Source organism: Empidonax traillii, unplaced genomic scaffold (genome assembly GCF_003031625.1).
Source record: "Empidonax traillii isolate 1590-97213 ecotype Southwest subspecies unplaced genomic scaffold, ASM303162v1 scaffold1060:size1239554, whole genome shotgun sequence".
Lineage (NCBI taxonomy): Eukaryota > Metazoa > Chordata > Aves > Passeriformes > Tyrannidae > Empidonax > Empidonax traillii.
Window position 1 is genome coordinate 1,173,983 of NW_020956253.1, and position 20,863 is coordinate 1,194,845.

Genomic DNA, 20,863 nt, shown 5'->3' on the forward strand with positions numbered 1-20,863 from the left:
TTTTTCTGTTAAATCCAATAAAAGCAACAGGACTTTTCTTTTTTATACATTTCTCTCTTTTTGTTGTTGTTGTTCATTTTTTTTAACTATTTTTGTTTTTACTTTTAAGGTTTGCATTTCAGGTTTTTTTTTTGTTTTGTTTCGGTTTTTTTTTTCTTTTTCTTTTCTTTTTTCCTGGCATATAATCATCAAAGAGTTTTGCATGAGAAAGGTGACAGTACTTAATGAAACTCAGCACCTAAGGGCATAAGGCAGTTGTAGGTTTGTTTGTTTGTTTTTTTTTTTTTATTTTTCAATCAGCACCAATCCCATAAATAATGTTCTACACTTGGTGTACGGTATAAAACTGATGTGGAGATGCCTCCTTCTCCACCTGTGAATCCTAGGTGTGGAAGTTGAAATACTGTTTCTTGTGTGTAAAAAACAAAAGAAAAGTTTTTCTTTTTGTTTTTACTTACAAAACATAGAGAATATCTTTTTTTTTCTTTTTTTTTATACATACAGCAACCAGAAAGAAAGCTTATCTGAAGGTTTGTGTTTGTTTCATGATCTGTGTTTACCGTAAACAAAAATAAGGTCCCCTCTTTTACTTTTGCTTTAAGGAGCTTTTAAAGTGAAGATTCATATTGTAGCAACTCATATAAGAGAGGTCCATCTCTATACCTAATACCTACAGCTGTGGGGGTGACATATTGGAGGATGTTGATAGTTCTTCTTAACCTCCTGTCTACAAAATGAGCATCCCAGGCAGGATATCTTTTTCTTGGGATGTCAATCTTAATGAGAGGCCCCTCGGGGGGGTAGGGTCGCCCAGATGGAGTAGATGGAACCATTGCTCTCACCTGGAAAACGGGCAAGCAAGTGTCAGCTGTGAGTTCCTCCTGTTGCTCCGTGACCGCTCTGGTGGGCGTAGCCTGGGCCCCCCGGTACCCAGGGGTTTGGGGCGCCATGGGCTCAACATCGGGGGGCAAAGGAATGCCCCAGAGCAGCTCGGCGCAACAGGAGCTGGCAAAGATCTTAGCTCTTGGCCCCATGGGATGCAGCACACCATAATATAACAGCATCAGAGCTATCCCAGCAGCAAAGCTAAGAAAGACACAACACAGTGCTGGCACGGCATATGAGTCAGTGGTGTCGGGATCTCTGTAAAAATACCAAAGGAGCGTCAAGGTCGCGTTCTCCGTCAGGACCACCGTGTAATACGCAAACATTCGGTATCGAGTCCGCCCTTCCTTGACATTAAACCAGCAGAAAATGTACACAATCCCTACCACCATGTTGAAGAGGATCTCCTCCCACTTAGACATGCAGAAATCTGTCCCACCATGGATGATCCAGAAAGCCATGGCACACCAATGGACCACTACAAAGATCCCAAAGTAGAGCTGGAAGATGGAAGCAAAGAGAGCAAAAGAAATAACTCGGGATGAGATGGTGAAGATGCGCCAGAAGAGATGGATGAGGGCCCCTCTGTAGCTCATACTCTTCTTGTCGTCCCTAGAGTCCCGAAGAAGCTTGTGATAGGAGGCTAGCACCCAAGCCAGGGACATCAGGGAGGCCACAGAGGACACACCTGCCGGAAGACACACAGATCCACTGGGTTAGACAGGAGGTTTGGTTGAAAACATCATCTGCTCACTAAATTATTGCATCGGGGGGCAGGCTCGGGAGCCTGAAGGTTCAACTCACGTCAGGTTGTCCTTACAGTCTGGAGGAGAGAAATACAGAAATATCAGTGTGGGAATCAGAAAGGATGCTGCATTCAGGAGTTCTCTGACATGCTGTCCCGTTCTCCATGAGCCACTGGCTCTGCCACCCCATCCCAGCTCTTCTCTTTTATCAGGGAACAGCCCCCGTGCTCATCCTGATTGGATCCACATCTGAGAATCTGAAATCCAGATCCCACCTAAGTGCTTCATCCCAAGCATGGAGGTTATTTTCTGTAGAAAGGAATCTATCTTGGAACACACCACTGCAACAGCAGGACATCCATACTCCCTGCAGCTGCATGGATTCTTTCTCACCCTAAAATACTTCTGTATGAGCAACATTCCCATTGATTCTGCCTTACACAGGAACCTCCATTTGCATTTGCCTTTGGGAGAAACAGGCAGGTTTTTTGTCCCATGCATATAAATATATAAACACAGGGAGCATCAAGACTCATGAATACCCTCCAAATAGTCCCAAAACAAAGAATCTGATCCCTTCAGAACATGCCCTGCCCTGGATGGACTGAAGACATGTATTGGAGGAAGCTCATCTCCAGCCTTGTCTCCTGGATGGACCATAGATCCAAGTCACAGTTGTGTCTCCAGCCCTGTTTCTGCTCCCGGTGTGACCCTCTGAGGAGATCTTGGATCTGGTCCACCCTTGCCCAAAGCACTCAGACCCTGAGGATTTTTCTCATCAGTGCCTGCGATGCCAACCCTGGGATCACCCTTAGCAGTCATCCCATGATTCTCCAAAGGGAACTCAAACCACCATCATCTCAACTAATTCATCATCCCAACCAACACTTCAACAATTCATTTTCTCCAAAAGATAAAACAGTGCCCCACTACACTTCAGATGTCTTTAAAAATAAAAAAAGAGACATTGATCATCACAAGGGTAAATTGAACAACTCACTGAGCAAAGCATCACAATAAAAAATTAACTGACAGATTCCTGGGAAAAGAAGGAGCCACTGGCACCTCATTCCTTTGCTCCCACTGCTGCTCACTGGACAACTCTTTTGAAAGTGAGGGAACAGATGATGGACCAAAATCCATGTTTGGGAAGTTCAGTAATTTGGTAGCTGTAGTTTGATTGGGCCTTGGCTAAAGATTTGTCTGGGAGCATCAACTATAAATACTAAAGGAAAAATGCTAATGGTTGCAAGCAAAACAAATAATAACACCTTTCTTTCTCTGATGTGTTACATATTAGAAGGTCGGAGAGGCAGAGGATGGCCTGGGTTGGAAGGGACCTTAATGATCATCTGGTTCCAACCAGCTCTTAATTTAATTTTCCTGCTCTAAAAATCCCCACGAACATCTTTCTGCAGCTACTCAGGGTTAAAAATCTAAAGTGCCCAATCCCCCTAAATTTCTTCATCTCCTGTTTTGTTTTCTCTCTTCCCACAGGGGCCTGGCTTCCCTGGGAATGCAAATAAGATCTACTTGCTCTTCAGACCTCACTCCATAGACTTTACCTTCTTTTTGAGGAGCCTACCCTACAGTGCTGTGGAGTTAGATTTCCCCCCTTCCAACCTATCTATGTCTGGAGGAGAAGTGATGAGGAAGGTGGCCAGGAAGGATGACAGAGCTCCATCTCTACCCCTCCTTGGAATTCTCAAAGCCTGCAGGTCCACCAAAACTGTGTCTTTCCATCAGCTTATCTCTCTGAACCCTTTGTCTTTGGACTCACAGCTGCTTTAGCATTTCAGACGAAATTAAAAAAAAAAAAAAAACAGAAACAAAACAACAAACCACATACCAGTAAGACCAGTGGCCTTATCAAAGAGAGAAGCTTGAATCTACCAGCTTTAAGAAAACCATGAATTCCCCCAAGTTCTAAGTCCTCAATAAGAAACAATAGTTATGGGACTTGGGGATTCTAATCACAGAATCAGAGAATAGTTCAGGTCGGAAAACACCCCTGGAGATCCAGGTGGGTTTGGAATGTCTCCAGAGAGGGAGACTCCACAACCACCCTGGACAACCTGTCCCAGTGCTCTGCCACCCTCAGTGGGAAGTTCTACCTCATAGTGAGATGGAGTTTCTTGTGCTTTAGTTTGTGGCCATTGCTCCTGGTCCTGCCACTGGAAAGAGTGGTACCATCTTCTTGGCACCCGCCTAGGAAATATTTATATGGATTTATGAGATCCCTGCTCAGTCTTCTCTTCTCCAGACTAAACAGGCCCATCTCCCTCAGTCTGGATAGAAACTTCTGAATGTGAACATCCTCAGCCCCAAGCAGATGTAGATTAGATTTATTTTTAACCTACCAGATGTGTTACATTTTTGGTAGACATAATTAACGGTTCTGGAAGGCTGAGTGATGCCACACAATTTTAAAGTAAAGAGTGTAAGTACTGTTTGTTGCAGTATCTTTTAGCTAATCAGTTTAAAAACTTTCTCTGATTGGCAGGAAAATATATGTCATTTATTGTCTTATTTTAATGCTGTTTTACTAGAAACTTGTATATTTTAGTGCTGTTTTACTGGAAACCTGTAGGGCATTAGGTGTACCTGTACCCTGAAACTCAAGCAGCACCAACCCTCAGGAGATAGATTTGTCACCCTGGCTTAAAAATGTTTCTGTTGGGCTCATTTATTCTAGAGTAGAGAGAGGAATAAAATACACATGAAACAACCCCTCAGTTTACACAGAAAGGCTTTTCTGTAAGGTTTTCAGGGCAGAACCTTCCACTAATCGCAGGCAGAGCTGTAAATTGTACAGAGCTGAGATTAGGTGTGTTGAGTCACTCGCATCGCACGGTCCCTGCCTGCTGATAGTCATCTGAACGTCTCTGCCAGTCAGCAGAGAGAGGCAGACACCCCCAGAAAGTGATTCACCCTGTCCTAAGATCCATGTGTGGGACAGGGAGGGGTTGACTCATGCTCCCAAGGTGTCTGACTCCATCCCTTGCCAGGGGAGGAGAGCACAGGCAGTCAGGCGGGATGAGTCCTACCCTCACAAACTGCTCGTTGTCTGCTCGTTTGCACCAGGATCTGAGGGAGGTAATGGAGTATCTCCAGACACTTTGACATGTTTCTGCTGTTGTTTGAAAATTCACGAGTCTGTGCTGAATGTGAGTTTTGGCATCCTAGTGATGGACCTGGGTGTGAGGCGCTGAGGTCTGGAGGTGGATGTCAGCAGCAATCGTGGGGAGATATGAAGACTTCTCCAACCCTTCCTGCTGTGCTGCCACAGAAATTATTCCCTGCCTATTTCATAAAGACTTAAATGACACAGCACTTTTGTTCGTCTTAACCGCGACTTTCTCATTCCCATCTTTCCCTGTGACATCCTCACACAACTTACAATTCTCACAGACCGTGGGACAAACTGTCTCCTTTTTCCCCCTCCACTTCTCCAGACCCTGTTTCCAACCAGCTACAGAGATCTCTCCAATCATAACTAGAACAAAAAGTCTTGGAAAGTTGGATCATATGAGAAGCAACTTTTTATTTTGATTATGAGTTTTGCACATGGTGACTGACGCACCTTCATCTACGATGAGTAGGTTTCAAACCCCCTCCCAAGGTTTGTTTATCAAAGAGATGAGGTTGAGTAAAAACTGAAATCGCTTTAGAAAACCCACTCCCACTCCTCCCACTCTGTTCTTACTCTCAGGAGTGGAACATTCCCACCGTGCACAACCACATCTGTGGGCATTCTCAAGCCAGGAGGAGGTCAGTTACTATGGGGCTGAATCAGTGGGATCTGTATCCCCCCTACCCATAGCAAGTCAGACTGGCATAGGCTGGGATTGTCTTCAGACTGTACAACAGCCTTTGAACTCCTCCTGTCACCTGCTAGGAACCGAAGAGTGACTCACAGGCCTAAGTCAGCACCACTGAGGAGTCAAGTCCCTGTGCCTTGAATGACACATCACAAGAATTAAACCCCCAGATCCCTTTAGTGACAAGCCCTGAAGTCCTCACGGTGAGACATCTCCTAACCTACATTCAGCACAGAAAGGGAGAGGTCCGTAATGTCCCATTTGACAGATGAAGCACTAAGATTTAAAGGATTTACCCAAGGTCTCCTTTAAGATCCAAATGAAAGCAGGGAATAGATCTTCACATCAAAATGCACTTTGCCAAGGCATTTCAGGCAGGATTCAGTAGAGACTCACCCCAGGGTGTCCACGCTTAAACAATGTCTCTGACTTTACTCAGTACAGAATGAGGGCTTAGTGCAACCACCACAAGTGGGAATCCAGCAACACTTGAGATGCTTTGGGATATTCCAGACCTCCATGTGGAGCTGGCAGATGTGACAAACTCGCACACAGAAGACCGGAACATTTTTGAGCTGGGAGCTGGAGTGAGGCAAGGTAGTTATGGCACCTCAAACGACATTGGGTGACACTCAAAAAGAAATTGTTTCCTTAGTCATTATGGCCAGAGCTGTCTGAAGGTCATTATTTAGACACTGTGGCTGTATTGTCTATATCTCCACTGAATACAAAGGGAGATTGGACTCCCTCTTTGCATGGAGACACCTCCATCGGAAACACCTTTGTTTAGGTGTCTTGATTTGGAGCTGAACTCAACAACTATCTCGAACTGGCTCGATTCTGATTTCTTCCCTCAGTAATTCTGCCTTTCTCAGGGGGAGCTCACGAACAGTCCTCAGTGGTGAGGTGAACACAAGGGGCACAAAGGCTGTGCAACAGTAAATGGTGAAGAGAGGTGAGAAAGAGGTGGGAAATAAGGCAGGGATAAAAACCATTGTATTTCTGACAATGCTGGACCAAGGAATTGATGCTCTGAGAAAGGGAAACAAGAGCCATTGCTTTGGATCATGAAAATATGAGTGGACTTGAGTATAATGCAGGCAGCAATTTGATACCAGAGGAGAGAGTCTGAACCACTCTGAGTTCAGGGATGTCTTGCTGAAGCTCACAGGGACATGCTGAATTTTATCCTGTTTTGGTTTCCATCCCCCAGTTCCTACTGATGGTCCAGAAAAATAAAAGGTCATCTAAGATTTGTAATGAGGATCTTTGAAAAATCCACATCCACATGAAAGAATCAAAACAGTGACTCTCCTTATATTGCTGTTGCTGTTTTTAAAGCCCAGAATAAAAACAGGAAAGCCATCCCCATCTATCCAGACTATTCCTGGTATGCAATTACACATGGTTTCACAACTAGTCTAATAAAGGCCGTGAAAAAATAACACACACGCACACAAAATGAATGTTTAAAATGAACAATATACCCATTTTTGCCTTGCTTGCAGTGTGGTTCAGCTGAGGAGAGAGGGTTTTCACTAGGGGTATGTACAGTTTTCATCACAAATCCAGCTGCAGGTTGTTGGCTGTCAGGAATTTGAAAGCAGTTGCTGTAGCATATCCCCTAAGTATTTCCTGTGGTGCCTGTCCCTTTAAAGTTGAAAATTAGGCCTAAACAGTGCTATTTTTTTTTTTTTTTTTTTGACATGAATTCTCCTTAAGACTCTACTAAAACAAAACGGGAAGATACCAACATTTCTCCCGGTTGAGCTGAACAGCAAACGTTCTGTGTGGCACCAACCCTTCCATCAGTCCCTGTGCAAAGGCAGAGCTTGTTTAATGCCAAGTGCCACGTCTCAGTTCCTCCCCATCGCTCACTGCCTGCTCAGGCCTCCGTGCTGTGAACCCTGTTATCGTGTTTTCCCCTTTGGGTGGCACGTTCCTCCCTGGAGCTCAGTGGGAGCTGAGGAACAGGCTTTCATTTCAATGCACGCAGAGTGAAAATGCATTTATGTACAAAAGAGATCAAGCCAGACCCTGCTTTTGTAACAGCGTTGCCTGTAAGTCGCTCCCCCTTAATTTTTGATCTGTTTTTATTTATTTGCCTCAGAGCAAAAGGGGTTGGAATCAGACCCTAGATCTGATTTTCGTTGTTTCCCAATGGATTTTGATGCTTGATCATTCTTTACTCTTTCCCATCTGAGGAGGATGTGACTTTGGTCTTCTTTCCTTCTTTTTCCCTCTCTGTTTGTCCCTTTTAACATGAAAAAAATATAGAACAAATAATAAAGGGCTGCATAGGCCATTTTGCCATTCGTTTTCCTCAGAGGATTTCAGGGCACTGCCTTAACCAGTTTCTCCACCAGTGCATTATGGCAACGAGCACTATGAACATAATTCATCAGTCTGACCTAGGAATGGCCTCCACATATCTATGTGACACCTCTGGGCTCTGCTCAGAACTGGAGTGACCAGGGATGAAAAACGGAGCTTAACACTGGGAAGGCTGGGAAGAGATGTTACACCAGTGTCACATCCTTAGCTGCTTCCTCATGGAAAATGTTTTGGTTACATCAAGCAAGGGGTAAATGTCAAATCCTCAGCACCTGCTCCTTTCCTAGGGAGCCCTTGAGACCTTCCCTCGAGGAGCATCACAACCCTGTTCTCTCCAGGGTCCAACTCCCACAGGAATCAGTGGCACATGTCCATAAGGAATACAAAACCGCTAGTGGCTGGGAAAGGCTGGAAACAAAGGTAAGTAACTCACTTCAGGGACGTATTTCCAAGTAGGTCTGGATAACCAGACCTGGGATTCTACTACTGGATCCCACTGGGACTTCTTGACACAAGGCTTGTGTTGAGTTTCCATACAGGATAGTCTATGTCCAAGGTAGGACAAGGAGGGCTCTTCCACATTAGACCAGAGGAACATCCATGTTCCCAAACCTTTCATTGTGAGAAAAGCCACAACAAGGCAAGTTCAGAACAGCTTGTTCACACGGAGAGTTGCCCTCCCACCCCTCGACAGTTAAAGGCTGGCTCCTGTCCTGAAATGCCGCTTCCTGAAACCTTTTCCTTCGGCTAAATTAAGATGCTCTTAATGACCCCAGAAATGCTGAATCCCTTTTTTAGCTCCTTCCCCCCCAGCCCCTGCCTCAGCACAGCCGTGAGGAACTGAGGTCCTTGGGTTCGCTGGGGATTGTGTTCGGAAAGGACTCTCTTTCCCCCCCCTCCTTTCATCCTGCTGCCTTTCAGCTCTCCCCAGTGCCCCTTTTTCTGTGCTGCTGGAAGAGGTGACCGGCCACAACTCGTCTGATCTGTGTTCTCATTATCTCAACTGCTTCTGTCGTGTCTCCTCCTATTCATTTCCTCTGTGAACTCGGGCACTGCCAAACCAGCTCAGGCCCCGCGGCCATCGAGTCTTGTATCTCCTCCTGGACTCCTGACTGATCCTTCTGTGAGAGGCACGAGCACCTCGGGCCAGGCAGAAATGGGATAATCTGCCCCCTCTTCTGGGTTGTCCTTGTGTAACCTCGGCCAAGTGTCAGATCTCCTGTTGAAAATGTTGGATGCCGCCCACCACGTCAGGATGGGCAAAGCTTCCCCACCCTGTTTTAAAACACTCATGAAGAAGATCTTCCTGAAGCATCACCCAAAGAATGCTGTCTGGGAGTGCTCCATTAACTCTGCCTGGAGTGTGGATCACAGAGCCATAGACAGGTTTGAGTCAGAAAGGATCTTAAAGATCATCTTGTTCCAACTCTCTGCCATGGGCAGGGACACCTTCCACTAGACCAGGTTGCTCAGGTTCCCATCCATCTTGTCCTTGGACACTTCCAGGGATGGGGATCAAACTGGACCGATCAAACAAGGAGAAGTGGATAAGATGAAAAGCACCCTCAGTGGCAAAGATTTGGCATCCATCAGCTCCCCACAGGAGCTCAGGAGATAGTCCTGAGTCCCAGCAAGGTAAGGAGAGCAGAAAGCAGGATTGGGAAACCCTGTTCCTGGCTCCAAGATGAGCAGAATAGCCCACACTGGGCTTCTGCAGAGCAGAAGTGGACAGATGCAACATAACATGAACAAAATCAAGTAACACAACACAGTGATTTTATACCACTGAAGGCCAAGCAGGCAAAACAACCCCCCAACACACACCTGATGTGAGAAGGGTGCCATGATCCATCAGAGGAGATACTGAAGTGGCGTTTCCTAGAACAGCCAGCCAGAGTTACCACCATCCTCAAGTGGTAGCAGAAGGATAAGATCCCTCTGTTACACCACTGAGAAGAAGGCTAGTCCCAACAGGCCTGTATTAACAGTCCTCATTGGCATGAAATTCCACTATTTGCTTTCCATAATATCCTTGTCCCTTTCCTAGGATGCTGGCTGCAGATGTATCAGTTTTTCCCTATTTATTTAGGGAAAAAAGCTGCTGATGCCTGTTCCAGAGCTGAAACATTTCTGGCAGCACTTAGGTCAAATCTTAGTCCTTATATATGCACAGATCTTCAAACAATCCTCACCTCACTTGGATAACCGAGATTTTTGGTCCTGTATAGTGACTTGCCACCACGTAAGAGCTCATTAAGAAACAGCAGAGAGGAGAAGGAAACGTGGGAATCCAGACCTGGGGAGACCCTGGTGGTGGTATCTGAACCAGCAAAGGAGAAACAGAGCCAGGACTATTTGTTGATCCTCAGCCCAACTGGCAGAGCCTGCCATGTCCATGCAATTAAACTCTCTCAGTAGTTGTATCCAATCTGCCTCATGGGAATGGTTCCTGGACGATGTGAACTTGTTTTCTCACGCTTGGGAAAGCTTTGGGAAAGGGCTGGCTGGCCAAAACTGTTCCAGAGACCAACTTAACACGATCACCTAAGTGCCAGTGCCTGGGCTCTAACACCGTTTGCATTACAGGTATAGACAGAATCTGATCACAGTCCTCTGTCTATCAAAAACATGGTCATATAATCCCCTTCATCATGTTAAAAATAATGTGGAAGACCTGTGGTTCAGCTCCTGGAGATGGAGCCTCTCATATTATCAGATTTTCCAGGCTGGGCAGAGAAAATTGGTCCAGGTGGCTGCTGTGTCTGGACAGCTCTGGGGAGCCCAGGCATGGCAGGCAGAGCTTAGGTAAAGTCTAATTCAGATGTGCAGGCAGCTTTGTGCCAGAAAAATGTTATTTTAGCACTACAGGTTGATCCCTCTAGGAATCTGGTCTCAGCTGTGCTCCCAAAGTTATGTCTGAGGAAAATGTCAGTGTGAGTCCATTGCTAGAGCCAGAGACAAATCCTGCCTTATGGAAAACAGCCTCTTCTGAAGGTCCAGCCTGCCACCAGAGACTCTGATGGGAGTCTAAGGTGGACTTAAAGGAAATTAAATTCACAAACACACATTTTGAAGGGAGAAATGCATGGCAGGTGTCTAAGACCGCTCAGGAATTTTGGATGAATTTGGTGAATAGTTTCAGTCCTGAAGAAGCTGGAGGCAATCATGGAGTAGGGACACACACACCACAGGACTAGTCTTACTTTTGGAGTCCCTGTTGATTTGAAATTAATTATTATGACATTATTTATAACAAAGTTATTTATTTCGAAATGGCTCTTTCATTTTGAATAAATGTTAGTTCTAAATGTTAAGAAAAGGTAGAGAAAAGAATTCACAACCAAAAGCAGGTTGTTCCACTTCGGTGGATGCTGTTTTGAGGGTGTTAATACAGAACAGCTCTTTGTTGTTTTTTGGCAAGTAAACCAGAAATCTCATTAATCTTACTGATAGTGGCTTTGATGTTGGTGTGGGGATATGTTTGATGGTGTTTTCAACTAGAGTAGCTGCTTTCACTTAAATTGGGGTTCATGTAGCCCAGTAACTCAAAACCCAGCAGTGAGGACTCAGGTTATCTCACACAAGTCCCAACACTTCTCTAGGATCTTTCCCAATATGCCCAAGTACATCTTTTCCCTGGGCACAAACCTCACAGATCTCTGAATCTCGTGTGGGCAGGGTAGTCTTGAAGTTGATAGAGACACTCAGAACCAACAACTCTGTCTTCTAATGCCACAAATGCACAAAGGAGAGATGGTCCGGTGTGAGCTTGGCCAGAATTCCTCCAGATATCAGTCACCTGGTTTAATTCTGCAATTAGAAATGTGCTGGGAAAGCAGCAGCCAGGACTTCCCGGGCACAGATTAGGTTGTTTGGAAATAGAGCATGAGAAGTCTTATATGTGTCTAATTTTGTCAAAAGCTGCATGAATTGCTGCTCTATTCAGGCCAAGGTACCCTCTGCACAGTCATCACTGTAATTATGAAGACTTTTAGTTAAATCCCTGTTAATCTGAAGCCTTTAACTGCTGTCTCAGAATCACACTGACAAAGAACCCCACCTGAGTCTCTAAAAGTGAACAGCTACAGACAAGAGGATGTGGAGCTCCTCAAGACACCTCAAGAGATTTCACTCAAAATGCTCCACCAGGGTGTTCTGACAACACCTCCAGCAAGGATTTAAATCTGTGCAAGCAAAGCGAATTCTTTCTTTGCAGGAGATGTTCCAGGGCAGTAGAGCCTGTCACAGAAACCTGGTTCAACCTGAAAGGAACACCAGAGAAGGGCACAAGCCACCTCTAAAGGCTTCCACTGCTATTTCTTGGTCTGCTTTCTGGTTCCTCTTGTGCTCTGGTTCCTCAGTTCAGAAATCAGAGTAGTCTGATCCTTGTACCTACACAGACATCCAAATGTTCAGAGATATCCAAATCTTACCCAAAGCACCCAAGGTGGGAAAAAAGTCTACCTAAGCTACTTTGATAGTTGATCTGGAGAGCAAAGCATCACCATTGGCATGGAGCTACCATGGATCTCTATAGGCTAAAGTCACCCAAGTATGACTGCTGCCCTTGTAGCCTCTTGGTTAGATGTGCAGTTTTATGTGGTCATTGGTTGTTGAGACTTGATTTTTGATGCTTTGCTAATTAAAATAGGTTTGTTTTGGTTGTGTTTTTTTTTTTTTTTTGGGGGGGGGGGTGTTGTTTGTTTGTTTGTTTGTGGGGTTTTTGTTTGGTTTGGGGGTTTTTTGTTTGTTTTTTTTAAGAACAAGCCAAAAAACCCCCACCCTAAAGATGTGATTTCTTTAACTGGGAAGAATAAGAGGACAAAATCCAAGAGGAGTTATTCTTGGAGGAAAAATCACATTGCACATTCAACAGCTGGTTCTTTACGAAGGACACTTTAGTCATAACTTTGAGTGGCCAATACTTTGCTAAGATTCTTTAGTATATTGAATCCAGCAGAGTCACTTCCAGTTTACATCCCCAAAATATCAGAATGAGCCTCCGATACTGAGATTTCAGACCTAATGATATTTGAACTCTACCATTAGGAGCCCTTAGAAGAGAAACACACCTCATGGAACTTCTGGAATGTACCAAGATGGGGAGAAAAACCTCTTGCTAAGAAAATGCCTGGCTCCATTTCAAATACAATCTTTCCCCAGCCATTTCTATGTTCTGAGTAGGGATAGTTGGCATGAAACAACTCACAACTCCACAGACACATGCAATAAATGGGCATTTTGACACCGTGCATTTGACATTTGTTGCAGCATCTCTATCTTGGCATCCTTTTTTAAAAAAATCATCTGAGAACCACAGCTATCGAGGAGAATGTAAATCTACCTCAAACAAGTTGATAGGATGCTGTAATCTTGTAAGTAGGGGTAAAATACTCTGAAAAACAGGGGAGAACCATATCAGTTCTGGAAAGCAAAGCCCAAGGAGTTCTGCTGTCTGCTTTGGAGAACAACCATGAGAATCTTTTTTTCCTTGGCATGGGTCTGGGGCAGCTTTTGAACCTGGGACCCCGTGCCCAGAGCTCAGCAACTAATCAAAGCCTAATTCTGTTGACTGTTACATCCATTCTGTCTCAGCCTCCAAACCAGGGCAGCCCAGCCCAGAGTGCTTGGTGAGGATGGTTCTTGGCCTGTGCCATCACCTGAGCCAAGCACAGGAATTGTTTGGGTTGGTGCTGGCTGCCAGGAGCTAAAAATGTGCCAAGGGCTGTGCTGGTAATTGAACCACGTGGTTGACCAAGATTTGATGGCTGTGCTCATGTTCTGACTTGTTTAGATAAAACCCAGCAGACTTGTCACCAGATTTGGGAAAGCATCATCTTCTGCCAGGGCTTAGGGAAGGAGCCTCCTGCTGTAAACACAGCTCCCACAGCTACTTCCTTGGAGACGAGACAACAACAAGGCAACGCTTCAAACAGTCTGTGGCAGCACCAAACAGGGATCCTGCAAACCACCTCTGGTTAATGGCTTGGTCTGGACACAGAAAGTTTGCAGGCCATTAGAGAAATAACTTCTTCCCAGTGGTGGAAATGCTTCCCTGAGGGGGACGAGGAAGGAAACCCAGCTTGGTTCACACTCACCGGCCGAGTGAAAGCCCTTCATCCAGCGTGTTTGGAGACGTGTCAGCAGAGCACACTTTGCTGACCTTATGGTTTATAAACCTTTGATGTTATGCAGGTGGCCCGCGGTGGAATTGCATCAGCACCGCTGCGGGTGAGGGGACTGGTGTCCTGAAAAGGAGGAACATCTCAACATTCCCGGAGAGTGCACAGGACTGGCATCAATGAAGCGAGTCTGGCAGAGCGTTTCTGTGAGGGGGAGTGACGAAGTGACAAGAACGGATGTGGTGCAGCTGGTGCTGTCTCGCAGTGGGGTAGCTGAAGGCACCAGGGACACTGATTTCCAAGGATATCAGCAAGAACCCGTTTCTTCCTCTGCTTCCCATGCTTTGAACGCTCAGCAGAGATCTAAGTGATGTGCAGCAGGCCAGAACTCAGCACGTGAAGTCACGCTCATCCTGGCTTGTCCCTTGTCTCCTGGGTCTTTTTGCCTCCTCTTGTGAGTTCAGGATGGAATTGAGGCTGCCTCTTCAACAGATTAATGTCCTTCCTCAAGGTCAGGCTGAGATCAAACTACAAACCCATTCCCCTGCTGCAAACATCTCTTTGCACCTTAAGATTTATAATGTACATCAGATATGGGTTCCTGTGCTACAGATACAGCTGTGCCTGGTGGACACCCCCTGTCAGTGATCATCTGTGGGGAGACATGGATGCACTGAAGGCCCTGAGAGCATGAGGCTGGTCAAATGCCACTTAGGGCAAAAGTCATTTCAGGAGATTTCTACTGACTCAGTGAATCTGCTGCACTCCCAGACTCAGGACTGTCACCTCAAGCTAATCATAAAAAAAACCCAATTGATAGTTGCTGAAGCAAGAAAGTTCTTTCCTCCAATATTCAGCAACTCTGAGTCGCATCAACCTGACCTGCTCCCTCTCCATCTCCATCATGAGGAGAAGCACAGAGGATTCCCTGTCCAGCACCCACCAAGCATCTTCCCCATGTTTTTTTGCACACCCCAGTGGCTGTGTGCTCCCTGTTCATCCAGCATTGCACCCTAGAGCAACCTGAAGACAAAAAGAGTTGAATTTCCATGCATTTCACCAGCCAGTTCCACAGCAGGGTGCAGCCACCTTTTCCTATGCTCTGATCAAAACCTGCCATGAGAGGACCGTCTCCAAGAAAGCCTGCAGCATGAAATTACCCAAAAAAACCTTTAATTTCCTGTGTGGAATCTGCTTGACGTGCACTCCCCAGGAGCCTGCAGAGTAGGGATCCTCCCCAAGGCCTCAGGCTACTCCAGCCTCTCTCTCCATGCCTCAGTTTCCCATCTGCCGTGCAGCTCCTGGGAACAGCATGAGCTAATGCTTGTGTGGTGCTGTGATGATGTAACCCCTTCCCAGTGACTGCCACAGTCTGACAAAACCTAAAATTGGCAGCACTGGCCGAGTGCCAGCGCTGTCCCGTGAACGGTGACTCATCTTTATTGGCTGTGCTGTGTCCTGTGTGTGACGGTGACACGTGGTCCGGAACAGAAGGGGTTTCATCAGCATTCCCAAAATAAGAGCCAGAGACATGGCAAGGTGGCGGACAGGGAAGCTGCAGGTGGGGATGGGCTGAGGGATGATGTCTCTCCTTGGGCAGGCTCCAAAGCCCATTGGAATTTAAAAAAAAAACCCAACCCCATCACTGGCTTCCAAAGGCTCCTGGATCCGATCCCTCCCCGCCGCGCTGGGACAATATGGCTGATGATAGGGCGAGCTTGCCCATGCCAGCCCGCCTCAGGCTTGGCCTGCTCTCAGCATGCCAGAGCAAGGCGTCCTCAGTGCCCACTGCCAACTGTGGAGATGGCTTTTTGATGCTGCTGGGAGCTGGCGGGGGACCAGCGACTCGCTTCAAGCAGGGCACCAAATTGCTCCCTGTCATCCGGCTCTGGTGACGAGGAGGGAAGGCAGGAACAGAGCCATATGCCCCAGTCTGGCAAAGCACCTGAGTCATATGAGTGGCCTCCCAGGCGAGCTGCTTATGAGTTCAGAGATATTTGGGCATTTTGTGAGGAGCCTCCTTGGTCTGCTGGTGAACGTTTAAAAAGAGAAACCTGTGGTGGGATCAGGACAAACTTCCAAGGTTGATGACCCCGGTTCCTCCCTGCCAAGCCCCTTCAGCAGGAACATGACTGGTGGGGTCCCTTGCCCACATGGCAATGAGCAACTGCTTTTCTGCTCATGGCTCTTCTGTCACAAGGAAACAGAGCTGAGTGATGGATGTCTCCCGTTTCTTCTGTTCCCCAAGAGATGGCATGAGAAAAAGGGAAAAAGAATATGCCTTCAGCTCTTTGGGCAAAGCTGTAGCTTCTTTTTTCCTTATGATCTGTCTCAGAGCCCAAGCAAAAGTCCAGAGTGTGACTCTGGTAGACCTTGCCCCCTCTGAATCACCTCTGAATGAAGAGGCTATGAAGGAAAGACTCTTTTAGTCACACATTGAAGTTTTCCTGGCCAATCTCAGGTAAAATACACCTGTCAGAAAGTGAACAAGATTTCTTCATGTGGAAGAAAAGGACTTTGCTTGGGTTTTACCCATCCCAAAGGGAGTCTGCAGATGCCATGTGGAATTTTCTTTGTGCTGAGCCCTGTGGAGTCTGATGCCCGTGTAGAAAGCGTGGCCCTCAGCTCATCTAGGGCAGGTAAGTCTAGTTACTCCACAAAACGGGACAATTTTTTGTAGTGAGGTCACAGAGACTGAATTTGGGGTTTTGGATTCACGTTTGAGCGCTGCTGGAAGGCAATTTATTTAGTTACACCCAAACTGAACGACATCTGTGGAGAACAGGCAGCAACACCCCCCAAAGCAAGCACTTTTCCCTGCATGTGCTTTTCCATCCAGCCTGGCACTTCCCACCCATAGTGGTGGTTCTCCACTAAGAAGGGGCTGGGCCATTTCTGCTGGGCTCTCCAATGGATGTAGCTGCTCAGCCCAGGCCAGCATGAAGGACCTTGCACTGACTTCTAGTGCTCCCTCAAGAACAGAGATGGTGAAAAGGATGGAATTTCAAACCTAATGAGTCTCTTCTCCATTCAGGCCAACATCGATGTCGTTTGAAAATCACACCTTTGAGCAACTAAAGGCTGAAGATCCCTTTCTAACTCAGTTGTCCCAGCTAACAAGCTTTGTTTGATCTTCGGGGTCCGAGTAAGAAGTAATTCATTCATGTGTTATCCTTTAGAGATGGCCTTGGTTTTAAATCTCAAGCCATTCCTCAACAAGTCGCGGTGCCTTGAGATATTCCCCATCCTATGATTATCCCAGGACATTTCACACAGAAGGCAGCTCCCAGCACATCCATTATTCACAGCATATTATTGGTTAACTATCGGCCTGTCAACGGGGGAAGATGAACTGAGAGATTTATCTCCACATTAGACTTAGTTCATTATCACACAGGAATCTTCTCACTCAAGTGCAGCAGGGTTTAACTTGACGCTGGCTCATCCCAAATCCACTCAGCTCTACCAGGGATGCCTCCTCTGGGCAGAGAGGATGACATCTAACCTGCTGCTTGGCCTTCAATACTCTGCAAGATCAGCTAAGTCTTCTAAACTAAGTGACAGGCATCTTAGTGTGCCCCTGCAAAAAAGGATCACAAATGATCATAAGTGGTCCCCAGACACGGTACGGAAAGAAGGAGAAGGCAACAAAAAATAGGGCTTTGCTTTAGGAGGGACAATAAGATTTGCAAACTCCACTAAGGATAACTCTGCAGCCAGCACACTCCCGGAGCTGAGATGTCTGAAACTCCCTTTAGTGCCTAAATTGTATCACTCTGCTTTAAAAGAATGACCCAAAATCCCTCTGAAGTTAATGTTGCTTTTCCTCAAATATATGAGCAGCTTCAGAGAACTTATTGTGGGCTGTGGAGAGTTCAGACACCTTGCAGAACCCTGGAGACTCCAGGACTTTGCCAAATGAAGGTTTCCACTGCAAATCCCTTTCAGATCAATATCAGGACTGTAGAGGAGGTGGCCGCAGCATCAGTGGATAGATGTGACTTTTTTTGGGGGGGGAGAGATCCTGTGCTGAAAACTGCAGTCTCATGCAGGAAGATTCCCAGGGAAATCTCTGTGTAAGGAACTCGTGACACAGGTGGAAGGACATTCGAGCTCCTGCTAAATCTCATTAAGCCTTAAAGAAGCCACATGAAAAAAAAAAGTGAAAGCAAACCCCTTTAAGAGGAGATTTATACCAGAAAAACCTGGAATCCCTCTCACCTCACAGACTGCCTAAAGGTTGGGTGTCTCCTTTAAGCTGGTTGTTTCTACTCCTTCCCATTCAGCTTGGAGGAACTGGCACCTCTGAGGGGTGAAGTGGGTTGAGGATGGTTTGTTCCGCAAGAAGTGAGGTTGATTATCTGCCAGGAGTGATTATGAAATGAAGATCTGGGTTGCTGGGCCTTTTCTGTTGTTGTTAATATTATGTTTCCCCCTGCAAATAAGGTGTTTAAATCGGAGCTAGTGCCCTGGCTGGTGTTGTCCAGGAGTCCTGAGAGATGGATATCCTTGCAGCCCATCCTCTCCTAAACCTCAGGGGCAGTTGAGTGAGGGGCAGGGCTGCATCCTCTCCAGTGACCCATCACCTCCTTCAGCCTAACCCTAAGGAAAAGTATGAATGCATCACCCAGCTTCTGTCCAGAATCCCTGGAGGAAGGCGCTGCTGGAGGTTGAGCATCTCATCCCACCTCCTTCAGCTGCCTTGGACATGGGCTGATCCATGTTTTGGAGACATCCTTTTTCCCTTACCTTCTGTTGACCCTGTTTTGCCCCCCCCACAGCTGTGGTTGTAGCAGATGGATCATTCACAAAGGACCTGCCTACCAACACCAGCTCCTTCCACCATGTGGATATTCAGGAGCTGATGTCAATCCACGTGCCCCAGCAGCCACAGCACAAAGTATTCCATCTCAGGCTCCCAGTGTGCACCTTCCAGGTCAGACCTGCTCACCTGATGGACTATACCAAGTTCTTACCTCTTTGCTCTCTGTACTATTTTCTGTTCTTCCCCAGATAGGGCAGCTAAGCTGGGGTCTGGTCTGCCCAGTGCTTGGGCCATGATAAAGGAAGGAATCCTGACTTTTATGAAATCCCAAGGGTGCTGTCCCAAGCTTTACTGATGCTGGGTCTTGGCCTCCAGTTCCAGCTCCAGCACTTGAGCTGATGGTGCTGTCAGACCATGCAGGGGACTCTCACTTTTGGGTGAAACTCTGTTCTATGAGTGCTGAAGGAACAACAAACACAGGTTTCACCCAACCCTCTCAGACAGGTACCTCTCAGGGTAAAATGGCTCTTGCAAGGCATGATGAGGCTCTTCTTTCTTCCACTCACCCAATAGACACGAAAACAAGGAAATTAAACTTTACCTGAGTGTATCCCCCTCTACAAGTCCTTACAAGATCAGCACTTTCTGCCACCAGATGCTCTGGGTCTGAGTAAAGACCTCCAGTGTATTCACCCTTCTTTCCTCAACTACTCTCTTAACACAGAAACCAAGAGAAAAAAAAAAAAAACCAAAACCTCCTGATAATCATTCCAGTAACTCCCTTTCCAAAGCTCCTTAAATAGAAGGGGACATTAGCTGACCCATTTGGGAAAAACTGGAGCCTGGCTTGGTTTTGTGCACCAGGCTTGGCGTTGCAATCTGAAGAGCAGGGAGGATTTGGGCTTGGAGGAGGGATGTGCCACAGAAAATGGCAAATCGACCTTGCTCTGGCACTTCATGAATCCATGAGAGCCTGTGTGAACCACGTGAAAAGAGCTGGAGCCTGGACACATTATCAGGGGCTGTTCCTGGGTTTATAAGCCCTGCCATGGGCTGCTTTGCCAGCGTGAATCCCTCAGGGATGTAGCTGAAGCTGAAGCCAGAACTGGCCTCTTCCTGTGATGAGCCACTGCTCCCATGGACACGATGAGCCAGGAGAGACTTGATTTGATTTTTAAGCACATTGGCTTCCTAACAACATCCATAGTCCTTTGGTTTCTGCCTGCTTGAAGAGAAGTCTTTGATGCTCCCTTTCCTAACGGCTCCTCACAGCATTTAATTTCCTCCTGTATAATTATGTACTGGCCGGGAGGAGGAGGAGAAGGAGGAAGACAGAAGCACGGAACGGGCATGGAGGAGCTCTAGGAATCCTTGCACCTGAGTCAGGGAGCGCTGAGCAAGCTCTGCTGCTCACATCCATCAGCAGCGCAGCGCCGGGATGCGCGACCGCATCCCTGGCACAGGCGGGGAGGGAGGCGGGGAGAGGGTGCGCTGGGGACCCAGAGAGCTCGGCTGCTGGAGCGTGGCAGGCAAAGAGCCCTCCAGGGCTCGGGAAGGCAGGCGGGGACGTGCGCTGCCTTGGAAGAAAGCGCAGCCGGCTCGGCGTGGTGGAGAAGCAGAGGAACTGCAAAGCCGGAGAAGGGAAGGAGGTGTGGGAAGGAGTGGAGGGCGGGGGGGGGGATGTTGGAAAATGATGCAGCTTGTTCAGTGGATTAGGCAGCCATGCCTGGAAGTGGCAAACTGAAAGAGCCACAGATTTGAAAGACTGGAGGGATTATTCAGCCGTGTTGTCTGACTTGCAGCACAGCAGAGCCCAGCAAACTTCACCCAGCGCTTTCCGCAGCGAGGCCAACAATCTGTGCAACGCCCTGGCGGACCTGGCAGATGATCTCTACATTTTCAGTAGGGTTAATAATGCTGGAAGCAGCAGGGAAAGGGGGCTGGCAAATGTGAGCAGTTCTAGCAGGAGTTGTAGAAAGGCATATTCATCATGTCAGCACTTTGGAGGCCTGGAGAGCTCGTGATGAGAGGTTTCAGAAAAAGGCTGCATAAACAGGAGGAGGGAGGCCTCTATAAACAACCCTGATGGACATGCTGGAATTATGGAGGAAAGGGAGAGCAGTCAGACTTACTGGTGCTGTAGATAGTGGTGACCTTGATTTTACCAGCAAAATTTAACCCCTAAATTAA

At 46.9% G+C, this 20,863-nt stretch overlaps 1 protein-coding gene across 1 annotated transcript in view; it reads right to left on the minus strand.

Annotated features, from left to right (window-relative positions):
* Window positions 1–124: 124 nt before the first annotated feature.
* Window positions 125–20,863, minus strand: part of XKR6 (XK related 6) — a 35,159-nt gene continuing 14,420 nt past the window's right edge. Inside the window, exon 4 of the mRNA XM_027904481.1 lies at window positions 125–1,573. Within this exon, the coding sequence (XP_027760282.1) occupies window positions 609–1,573 (965 nt within the window). The 3' untranslated portion in view covers window positions 125–608. The remainder of the gene's footprint in view (window positions 1,574–20,863) is intronic.